The sequence below is a fragment of the Carcharhinus amblyrhynchos genome, chromosome 30 (genome assembly GCF_965287045.1).
Source record: "Carcharhinus amblyrhynchos chromosome 30, sCarAmb.v2.hapA, whole genome shotgun sequence".
Lineage (NCBI taxonomy): Eukaryota > Metazoa > Chordata > Chondrichthyes > Carcharhiniformes > Carcharhinidae > Carcharhinus > Carcharhinus amblyrhynchos.
The window spans coordinates 27,290,910-27,303,259 of record NC_137353.1 but is presented as its reverse complement, the minus strand read 5'-3'; the positions used below and the strand labels follow the sequence as shown (position 1 = coordinate 27,303,259).

General features: G+C 45.9%; 1 protein-coding gene across 1 annotated transcript in view; it reads left to right on the top strand.

Annotated features, from left to right (window-relative positions):
- Positions 1 to 3,680: 3,680 nt before the first annotated feature.
- The window catches only part of c30h1orf50 (chromosome 30 C1orf50 homolog), a 31,105-nt gene continuing 22,435 nt past the window's right edge, over positions 3,681 to 12,350 (top strand). Inside the window, exons 1-2 of the mRNA XM_080215309.1 lie at positions 3,681 to 3,868; positions 6,349 to 6,464. Coding sequence (XP_080071435.1) covers positions 3,823 to 3,868; positions 6,349 to 6,464 — 162 coding nt within the window. The 5' untranslated portion in view covers positions 3,681 to 3,822. The remainder of the gene's footprint in view (positions 3,869 to 6,348; positions 6,465 to 12,350) is intronic.

The window sequence follows — 12,350 nt, the reverse complement described above, 5'->3', positions numbered from 1 at the left end:
CAATTCGAACCCTGGGTGACTGTGCAGAGTTTGTACATTCTCCTCGTGTCTGCATGTGCTTCCTCTGCCTGCTCTGGTTTCCTCCCACACTCCGAAGATGTGAAGATTTGGTGGATTGGCCATGCTAAATTAAGTTTACTTATTCGTCACAAGTAAATCTTACATTAACACCGCAAAGAAGTTACTGTGGAATTTCCCTGGTCGCCACAGTCCGGTGCCTGTTCAGGTTAATGTACCTAACCAGCATATCTTTCAGAATGTGGGAGAAAACTGGAGCACCCAGAGGAAATCCACGCAGACGTGAGAGAACGTACAAACTCCACACAGACAGTGACCCAAGCCGGGAATCAAACCCGGGTCTCTGGCGCTGTGAAGCAGCAGTGCTAACCACTGTGCTACTGTGCCTTTTTGTCCCTTAGTGTTCCAAGATGTGCAGGTTGGGGAATTAGCGGGCAAATATGTGCGGTTACGGAGACAGGGCCTGGTTGGGATGCTCTGTTAGTGAGTTGGTGCAGACTTGATGGGCTGAATGGCCTCCTTCTGCAAAGTAGGGATTATATGGCAATCCCCAAGAGGCTCATGGGGAACCACTGATTGATCTCCATGTGGGGCTCATTGAGTATGAGTTCTCCGTGTAACGGTCAGTGGCCTGCCCAGCTGGAATCATAACCTGAGCCTTTTATAAGGCAGGCCCAGGACTGGGCCTGCTGAATATTAGTCTCAGGCAGGAACTATTGTGTGTACACCACAGTCGTGTTTTTACTTTGCATTCTGCAATGAACAATCTTCCTTTCCAGTCGAGCTTCTTGAGTCATTACAATTAGGTCGGAGAAGCTGAGGTTGTCCTTTTCTGAGTAAAGAAGATTGAGGGGAGATTTGATAAGTGTCTACAAGATAATGACAGGTTTAGATAGGATAGACAAAAAATAAGTTTGTCCCATTGACAGCAGTAAAGGACACACATTTAAAGTTTTTGGGCAAATAATTAGACTGTTATCTGGAAAGGAAAAAAGTGCAAAATTACCTGGAGAAGACAGGGAAAATGGCACCTGATTAATCCTACAAAGAGCTGGCACACACATGACAGGCTGAATGGCCTCATTCTGTTCTGTGTCCATTCTGTGGTGGAAGGACCTGGAACTCACTGCCTGTGGGGCTGCTGGAAGTGGAGGCAATCAATGATTTTGAAAGGAAACTGGACAGGAATTGAGGGAGACAGAGTTACAGGGTTAAAAATGGGACTGCCATAGAGAGCTATGATGTGGCTGTCGTTGGACTAGGGTGGGCACAGTTAGAAGTCTCAAAACATCAAGTTAAAGTCCAACAGGTTTCTTTGGAATCACAAGCTTTCGGAGCACTGCTCCTTCATCAGGTGAGTCACCTGGAGTTGTGAGAGTACTTACTGTACAGAGAGCTGGCAGAGACTTAATGGGCCAAGTCACCTTGTGTGTTGCAATGATTCTGAAAGAAACACAGTGTTAGAGGAGAAAACAGCAGATGAAATGGAGTAAGAGATAGAGGGACCAAGGGATTTGGTTGGGGGTGGGGGAATGTGAATATTGAATTTGATGAATAGCCATGATCACAATGAATGGTGGAGCAGGTTCGATGGGTCAAATGGCCTCCTCCTGCTTCTATTTTCTAAGTTTCTATGTTGCTAATCAGCCGGCTCTGCCTGTCCTCATCACAATCAAGGACAAAGAGCAAAGTACAGCACAGGAACAGGCCATTCAGCCCTCCAAACCCATGCCAATCATCATGCCCTTGCTAAACTAAAACAAATCCTTCTGCCTTTACTCAGTCCATATCCCTCTATTCCCTCCCTAATTACGTACCCATCCAGATGCCTTTTAAATGTCGTTAATGTTCCTGCTTCCACCACCTCTCCCAGCAGCGCGTTCCAGGCGCCCACCACTCTCTGTGCGAAAAACCTCCCCCCCCTCCCTGTACATCTCCCTTAAACTTTCCCCCTTGAATTGGCTGGAACCTGCAGCAGGGTGAGTGTTTGTCTGCACAGTATTGTGCTCAATGATGATGCCTGCCACAGTTGAATAGGCTGCTCAGACTCATTTTTAAAAGTCACGGGTGAGGGACAGCCATTAAAGCGCAGGATTGTCGAGGGGAAACAAACAAAAAACATTCCTCTGAAGCTGAATTTCAGATATGTTTTTAAAAAAATCAGCAAACCGAAAAACTGGGCGGAATGCGTTTTAAACAGTTCCAGAAAGGATCCGATTACCAATAGCCAGTCCGGGTACCGAGAGAGTGCTGCACTGGGTGGAAGAATACCCTGTCTGCCCCCTCAGGTAGCTGTAGAAGGTCCCAAGGTGCTGCAGAGCTGATCTCCCTGTTGCCCAGGCCGATATTTATCCCAACCCAACTACACCAAGACAAACTCTCCTGTCATCACCTTACTGCAGCCTGTGGAATCTTGCTGTGCACAAGTGGGTCTCCAGGCTTCCTGCATTATTACAGTGACTTGGGGGGGTGGGGGGGGGGTGTCGGTTTAACTCAGTAGGTTCGTGACGCAGAACGACGCCAACAGCGTGGGTTCAATTCCCCGTACCGGCTGCGGTTATTCATGAAGGCACCGCCTCGGCCCTCACCTGAGGTTTGGTAACCCTCAGGTTAAATCCCCACCAGTCAGCTCTCCCCCACCTCTCTACGTACATCTGGGACTATGGCGACCTTACTTTATTACAACAACTAGGCTTCAATTGCACTTCCATCAATTAAAGTTTATTTATTTGTGTCACCATTAACACTGCAATGAAGTTACTGTGAAAATTTTCACTCAGAGGGTGCTGGCTGTGTGGAATCGGCTGCCGGCAGTGGTGGTGGAGGCGGATTCGATAGGGTCTTTTAAGAGACTTTTGGATAAGTACATGGGACTGAGTAAGATAGAGGGTTATAGGTAAGCCTAGTAGGTAGGGATATGTTTGGCACAACCTGTGGGCCGAAGGGCCTGTTTGTGCTGTAATTTTTCTATGTTCTATATTTTAAAATCCCCTAGTCTCGGGTGTCTGTTCGGGTACAATGAGGAAGAATTTAGCACGGCCAATGCACCCTAACCAGCACGTCTTTCGGACTGTGGGAGGAAACCGGAGCACCTGGAGGAGACCCACGCAGATATGGGGAGAACATGCAGACTCCACACAGACAGCTGGAAATCGAACCCGGGTCCTTGGCGCTGTGAGGCAGCAGTGCTAACCACCATGTCGCCCTGTTACAAAGCGTTCGATTGGCACATACTAGGTGGGGTGCCAGGCGCTATGTTAATGCAAGTCTTTCTGCTGTCCCGGAGTTACTGAGCGACGTGGATTTTATTCTTTGGCTTTGCTCCCCTGCTGCCGTTTATTGTTTGAGCGGTGTTCTGAGAACGGGGGAGGGGGTTGCTCTATTTGTTCTACAGTGTTCCTGGCTCTGCCTTAGAACCCATCTGCCTGTGACATAACCACACAGTTACACGGGCCGGCCGTGACAAGTAAGCTGCCTGGCCAATGCCCTGATCACAGCTGGCTGCATTCTCCGAGACCCTGCTCCTTCGGCTAATGCCCACAATTTCCCCGGCGCCCTTCCTGTGAGCTGGCCTCCGGTTGTAGAGTTTTCCCTCAGGCGGTCGCTGAGGAACGTGGGCTGAGCGCAGCTGCTTTGTTTTAGGAGCAGTGAGGACAGCTCTGTTGGAATGGGGAAGGAGGAAGGACCCTGGGGTGAAGGAGCTGTCACCCAAGCCGGTTTGAGTCAGCGTTGGGGAGGTGGAGAAAGAGAGAGGAGGAGGGCAGGAAGAGAGAGTCAGAGCCAGAGACTGCACCAAGACACAACATGAGCCAGGAAACCCCTGAGAACGGCACAGCCAACATATCAAAGGGTAAGGTGGGACCAGGTGTCTGATTAATATTGATATGAATGCTACGTGAGTGTAAGTAGGTGTCACAAGTTCTGTCAATATAGAGCCTGATGTCTGTGTGTGCCTCCTGTAGTCAGCTGCAAACAGGTGGATTTTTTTAATCAGTCAGAATCTGGATTTTAATGCTGTTTTGTAAAACATAAAAACCAGCCAGAATCCAGCAAGGAATGAGCACATTGATTATCTCACTGTAGGTTTGCCAGGTCAATGATTTGGTAAAGCAAATTCCAAATGCAGACAGGGCACAAGGGTAACATTCCCAAATGTACACAGTGGCAGGAGTTACTATCCAAAGATCACACAGTGACTGCACTAACTCCCAAATTCACACAGTGCTCAGACTAACCCCCAAATTCACACAGTGATCACAGTAACTCCCAAATTCACACAGTGATCGGACTAACCCCCAAATTCACACAGTGATCACAGTAACTCCCAAATTCACACAGTGATTGCACTAAACCCCAAATTCACACAGTGATCACAGTAACTCCCAAATTCACACAGTGATCACAGTAACTCCCAAATTCACACAGTGATCAGACTAACCCCCAAATTCACACAGTGATCACAGTAACTCCCAAATTCACACAGTGATCGCACTAAACCCCAAATTCACACAGTGATCGCACTAAACCCCAAATTCACACAGTGATCACAGTAACCCCCAAATTCACACAGTGATCGGACTAACCCCCAAATTCACACAGTGATCACAGTAACTCCCAAATTCACACAGTGATCAGACTAACCCCCAAATTCACACAGTGATCACAGTAACTCCCAAATTCACACAGTGATCGCACTAAACCCCAAATTCACACAGTGATCGCACTAAACCCCAAATTCACACAGTGATCACAGTAACCCCCAAATTCACACAGTGATCGGACTAACCCCCAAATTCACACAGTGATCACAGTAACTCCCAAATTCACACAGTGATCAGACTAACCCCCAAATTCACACAGTGATCACAGTAACTCCCAAATTCACACAGTGATCGCACTAAACCCCAAATTCACACAGTGATCGCACTAAACCCCAAATTCACACAGTGATCAGACTAACCCCCAAATTCACACAGTGATCACAGTAACTCCCGAATTCACACAGTGATCACAGTAACTCCCAAATTCACACAGTGATCGCACTAAACCCCAAATTCACTCAGTGATCAGACTAACCCCCAAATTCACACAGTGATCACAGTAACTCCCAAATTCACACAGTGATCAGACTAACCCCCAAATTCACAAGTGATCACAGTAACTCCCAAATTCACACAGTGATCGGACTAACCCCCAAATTCACACAGTGATCGCACTAACCCCCAAATTCACACAGTGATCGGACTAACCCCCAAATTCACACAGTGATCGCACTAAACCCCAAATTCACACAGTGATCGCACTAAACCCCAAATTCACACAGTGGTCACACTAACTCCCGAATTCACACAGTGCTCACACTAACTCCCAAATTCACACAGTGATTGCACTAACTCCCAAATTCAAAGTGGTTGCACTAATTCCAAATTCACACAGTTATTGCACTAATGCCCAAATTTGCAGTGATCGCACTAACTCCCAAATTCACACAGTGATCGCACTAACTCTCAAATTCACACAGTGATCATACTATCTCCTGAATTCACACAGTGATCATACTATCTCCTGAATTCACACAGTGATTGCACTAACACTCCAGAATTCACTCCCCATGTTTAGCCTCTTTTAGTGTTCTCCACAGGCTGATCAGGTCTTTCTGTGTTTTCAAATATAAACAACTGCTAGCTGGTTCAGTCACATGATCAAACTACTACCTGGAGCGACTAAAAGCCATTGCTATAGGGTGACAATGTGCCTTTCACATCTATTCGAATAAATTGATTTCTGCCCATTTCTCAGTGTTACTATTCCGACTCAGAAATATTGAATCTGGGTTTGTGTTTTGGATAATCCCTAAACAACAACACCTGTAGATTCCACGGATAGTGTTTGTTTTGATAAGTCCATTCCAGTCGGAAGCTCCCACCCTGGGTGCTGGAATTAGGACATTTTCAGAAACTTCTAATAGTTTGTGTTGAAGGTCACTTGACCTTTTCTGGCCCATTTTAAATAAAAGACAGCTCCAGAAACCCCCTTACAAAGACAGAATCCACATCTAAAGTTGTGAACATGGCATGCCTTTATAGGCATAACACACACGCTTTCCAGCAGAGGTCAAAGGTCAGATGTGAGAGGTCAGCTGGCTATGGCTTCCCACCTGGGAGTCTGAAAATAACCGTGCCACTCATTGGCTGATGAGGACAGCTCGCTGTGCAGTCTGGGATCGTCCTATTCTGCCTAATTCGGTTTCACGCTGAGCGATGCATTCACACTTGGAATTAACAGGTACCCACTGATGCCGCCTTTCAATGATTCTTGTTTTGTTTACAGTGGCGCTGGTGGAAAGCTCTGCCAAGCCTGCAGGTCTGCAGCTGGTCAGCACCTACCAAACCAACCGCGTGGGGGACCCTCTTGACATTGTAGCACTGGCTGAGCAAATCAAAAAGGTAGGGATCCCTCCCCCCACCCCCAATATCGGCCCCTTCCCATCCCATCCACGCCGGATTGGAATTCCACTGATCGTGATTCTTCCTGAGTGCTTTTTCCTCCCTCTAGAATCATAGATTCCCTACAGGAGGTGGCCATTTGGCACACCTCAAACATGCACAGACAACAATCCCACCCAGACCCCGCGTATTTAATCCCCCTGACACAAGGCTCAATTTAACATGGCAAGTCCACCTAACCCGCACATCTTTGGACTGTGGGAGGAAACCCACACAGACACGGGGAGAACGTGCAGTCTCCGCACAGACAGTGACCCGAGGACAGAATTGAACCCGGGTCCCTGGCGCTGTGAGGCAGCCGTGCTAATCACTGTGCCGGTCTACTGGTTATTCTTTATACAGGGTCCATTGCCGGGATGTCATGATGGAGGAGGCTCCGCTCTCATACTGTATGGATAAGAACGAGGGTGGCAGGATGGACAGAGAAAGCTGACCCTGTCGCCATGGTGCATAGGGAGCAACAAGGAATGTAGCTGTGATGGGGGGGTGCAGGGGGGAGTACTGTCAGGGGGATAAATACTTCTCCCTGCAGCTGTGAGCCAAGGTTCTGAAGGTTTGGTTGTTAATTCAGAATCCACGCTTATTAGTGAAGTTAAAATCTTTGCCGAAGAGTTTCTTTATTTAATTCAGATTCAACATTATTCCATTACCCCAGCATCCCAGCGATCTCTGTCTTTCAATGCACAAATACTCATCACCACTTTAAAATTATAGTTGCCGTGAATCCTTAACAAGTTAAAGTTTATTTGTTAGTGTCACAAGTAGGCTTACATTAACACTGCAATGAAGGTATTGTGGTCGCCACACGTTCAGGTACACTGAGGGAGAATTTAGTATGGCCAATGCACCTAACCAGTACGTCTTTCAGACTGTGGGAGGGAACCAGAGCTCCCAGAGGAAACCCACGCAGACACGGAGAGAATGTGCAAATACAGACAGTGACCTAAGCTGGGAATTGAACCTGGGTCCCTGGCGCTGCGAGGCAGGAGTGCTAACCACTGTGCCACACATTGTAACTAACAAAATAGTAACAGATTCTCCTCTACTTTTAAATTAAAACTTTGAAAACTCGAATACAATCATTCACATGAATCGAAAAGAAACAAAATTATACATTTTTTAATCTTCTATGTCTCACATTATAGAAATATGAATACTAATAGATCCCATGTTTCTTCTTCTTAAAACAAAACTTTTTTTCATCTTTACCATATATAAATAAGTACAAAGCAATCAAAGAATACATTGGTTTTCCATATTACAGTATATACTCCTATAGACTCCTCCAGAATGTCTCAGAATTTATCAGAACAAGTACCTCTGTCTATGAATCAGTCTGACGATTGGTGACTTGCATTCACCCATTCTCTCCAACGTATTTAGAAAAGCCAATCCACAACCTTATTTCAGTGACTCTCTTTGCCGAATGAACATTGTCACAAAGAGAACAGTTACCCACATAGCATTCTCCAATCACAGAATCCATACAGTGCAGAAGGAGGCTATTCGGCCCATCAAGCCTGCACTGATAACAATCCCACCCAGGCCCCATCCCCATAAACCCAGGTATTTACCCTGCAAGATCCCTGACTCTAATTGGCAATTTTGCACGGGCAATCAACCAAATCTTTGGTGTGTGGGAGGAAACCGCAGCACCTGGAGGAAACCCACGCAGACACGGGGAGAAGGTGCAAGCTCCACATAGACAGCGGCCTGAGGCTAGGATTGAACCTGGATCCTGGGCGCTGTGAGGCAGCCGTGCTGACCACTGTGCCACCCATCCATTCTATGGGCAAACATTTCTCAGATTACTACATGTATAAGATTTCCTTCATCTAACCAGAAAGGTACATCCCCACATCTATTGCTTCTACTAACACTAGTGTTTCAGCAGTAAGGTACTTTTAACTACCCTTTCTTGCTTCCCAAGCTAATGGACACCATTTATTATTCTTTCCCACCAAGAGTTTGATAAATCCTGCTGTGCTAGAACATGCATGAGGAATATTGGCTAAAAACCACCTATCTTCTAGATTATCCAAGGCATTTGAGTGCACATTTCTTCAAATTACTTTTCTTCAATGTTTCGTTTGCTCTCAGAACTTCCTCAACTGTAACGTGTTTTATCATAGTACTTAGTTCCCATATATCATAACTGCCATCAGCTCAGGTCCAATCGCACAATTGTACAAACAAAGGTTTGGATCCTATCACAGCCAATGGTGAAATTTGAATTCAATAAAAATCTGGAATTAAAAGTCTAACGATGACCATGAAACCCTTGTTGATTTCTCAATAAAAAAAAATCCCATCTGATTCACGAATGCCCTTTCCTGGTCTGCCCAACGTGTGACCCCAGACTCACCGCAATTTGGTTGACTCTTAAATATCCCCTCAAAGGCAATTAGGAATTGCAACAAATGCTGACCCAGCCAGCGGTGCCACACAACTGATTGTTTGGCATCCTTTATCTTCTGCTCAAATTTCTCACTCATAAAGACTTCTATCCCGAATGGCATTCCTAGCCTGTCACTGATCTTGTCAAAACGTGGCCTGTATTTGCTTTTCTCTCTCTTTCTGGATTACCGCCTCGTGATCTATGATAGGCGTCCTTTTTGCAGGAGCCGTGACCTCTTTCCTGACCATTTTCAGAACTCATACTGTGTTTTCTGGTCTCCCACATCTCTACCTCAAGTTGCCAATCCATGGGGAGGAGGGAAGGGGTCTTACCAACACCCTCCCCCACCCTCCTCATTTTGCACATTCAGCCAACTTCTTTGTCTTTGCCAGTGGCTTTTCCTGCATCCCCTAAAATGATGGCATTCCTCCACACACTACTGGCCCCCTACTGGCAGATATGTTGCTCTGTTGCCAACTTTGGGTGGTTGTCCTTTAGGAGAAATAGCCTGAGTGCATTTCAGTATCACTTTCTTCATAGTGAGTTATCCCTTTATCTGCTGTAATCTGCTCCTCCTAATTGTCCAACACCTGCATCTGTGAAGTGTCTCTTCACTTTTTATTACCTGTTCAGATTTTGTAAATGTAAAATTAGAGCCAGTTAGCCATGAGGAATGTAACCTATTGGTTAGACTCCCAAGTTGTAAAATTACTGTTTTTCCATCATTGTCGTACCAGGTCCTTCCCGTTCTTTTTTTTCTAATTTACTTATTTATCAGTGTCACAAGTAGGCTTACATTAACACCGTGATGAAGTTATTGTGAAAATCCCTGAGTCGCCACACTCCGGCGCCAGTTCAGGTACTCTGAGTGAGAATTTAGCATGGCCAATGCACCTAACCTGCACATCTTTTGGACTGTGGAAAAAAACTGGAGCACCCGGAGGAAACCCATGCAGACACGGGGAGAATGTGCAGACTTTGCACAGACAGTCATCCAAAGCCTGAATTGAACCCGGGTCCCTGGCACTGTGAGGCAGCCGTGCTAATCACCGTGCCGCCCAATCTGCCCTTCGTTTCTATAAAATACCATGTCCCCCTGGATTAACTGTATTTCTGATGGCCTTACGCCTTAAGGCTTGTCAAATTTTCTCCAAAATTTCAGCCGTGATAAACGCCTTTCTCCTTCTGTACAGAGCATTCCAGTTCTCAGAACAGGTTAACTAATCGTAGTCCCTTCCAAGGCCGAGGTATTTTTGGGTTAGAGACTGTAACCTTCAACCATTTCAAGTCAGTTCTTGGCAATGGGCTGTCCACATCGGGGTAGATATCAGTTCAGATTTTGTGAAGCTTCTCAGCAATTGTTACAATGATTTCTTTCACAAATCCCATGACTGAAGGGACTTTCCACTGCCCCTGTTTGTCACTACGACATTCGTATTTTCACACAGACCTTTAAATTAATGACTGGCAAACTACCCTTCCCCATTGTCAGTGAGGATTCCCCCTCTCCGGTCCCTATCCATTTGTCCCTATCTTGTCCACATTACCTTTTTTTCGTTACTTTACATTACTGTGCATTGATGTACAGGTTAGGTGGATTGACCATGTTAAATTGCCCCTGCGTGTCAGCGAGGTTACAGGGATGAGGCTTGGGTGAGATTGTTGTCGGTACAGGCCCGATAGGCCCAATTGCCTCTTTCTGTACTGGGGGGATTCTATGACTTTATGTTGATAGATGAATGAAGTTACAATATCCACAGACAGAGTGCAAGAAAAAATTGTTTTTGTCCTGATCCCAAACCGTTGCTACAATTGTAAATTGCAGGAACCATTCCAGAATCTATTAAATTTTGATATAATTTCTCTCCTCAAAGTAAATGCCTTCCATACCAGGCAACATCCTGGTAAATCGCTTCTATACCCTCTCCAAAGCCTCCATATCCTTCTGGTAGTGTGGCAAAGAGAATTGAACACTGTATGGCCTAACTAAGGTTCTATAAAGCTGCAACATGAATTTTTAAACTCAATACCCCGGTCGATGGAGACAAGCAGGCCGTATGCCTTCTTGACATAATGCATCCACTATCTCTATGGCCACCTCTTTCAACACTGCAATGTGCAGGGATTTACCAACTTTCAGTCCCACTAGTTTTCCCAGTACCACTACGCTTTTACCAATACTATTTTCTTTAATTTCCACTAGTCCCTCGGTTCTTCATTCCGTCCATGGTTTTGGGGACGTAACTGATAGGGTAGATAAAGGGAGACCCGTAGCAGTAGAAAACCTCAATTTCCAAAAGACATTTGTGGACCGAGCAGTCACATGATGGCACAGCTACAGAAAGGGCCACGTGACAGGAGCGCAGGGGTCTCCCAGCGAGAGTACAAGGGCTTTGCCAGCGAATAAAGTATTGTGTATTACAAGTCCTTGGTCACCAGTCTTCGGGAACCCAGCAACATTCGATAAGGGGCCACACAAAGGGTTAATCAACAAGATAAGGCCTTGTGAAGTTGGAGTAAATATATTAGTATGGATGGATGATTGGCTAACTGACATAAAACAGAACAGCCAAGATAAACAGGCGTTTCAAACTCAACAAATTGTAACAGAGTGCCACAGTGCCTCAACTTTACAACCTACATTCAGCACTTAGACACAGAGACCAAGAGTAATGATTCCAACTTCGTCCAGCGAGACCGGCAACAGTTCTCCCCATTGCAACTCAGCATTAGCTAACTCAGAATAACTGAGGATTACAATATGTTACATGGTGCCAGTGCTACTCAATGTAGTGTCACTGAAAGTGGCAACGCAGGTGGAGAAGTTAGTCAAGAAGGCATACGGCATGCTTGCCTCCATCGACCAGGGTATTGAGTTTAAAAATTCATGTTGCAGCTTTGTAGAGTTAGGTCATATAGTGTTCAATTCTGATCACCACACTACCAGAAGGATGTGGAGGCTTTGGAGAGGGTACAGAAATGATATACCAGGATGTTGCCTGGTATGGAGGGCCTTGGCTACGAGGAGAGGTTGGAGAAACTTGGTTTGTTCTCACTGGAGCGACGGAGGTTGAGGGGAGACCTGATAGAAGTCTACAAGATTATGAAGGGCATGGACAGAGTGAATAGTCAGAAGCTTTTTCCCAGGGTGGAAGAGTCAATTACAAGAGGGTACAGATTGAAAGTGCAAGGGCAAAGTTTAAAGGAGATGTACGAGGTAACTTTTTTTTATAGAGGGTGGTGGGTGCCTGGAACTCGCTGCCAGGGGAGGTAGTGGAAACAGATACAATAGTGACTTTTAAGGGGTGTTTTGACAAGTACATGAATAGGGTGGGAATAGAGGGGTTTGGTCCCTGGAAGGGTAGGGGGTTTTAGTTAAGTTGGGCAGCATGGTCGGTGCAGGTTTGGAGGGCCAAAGGGCCTGTTCC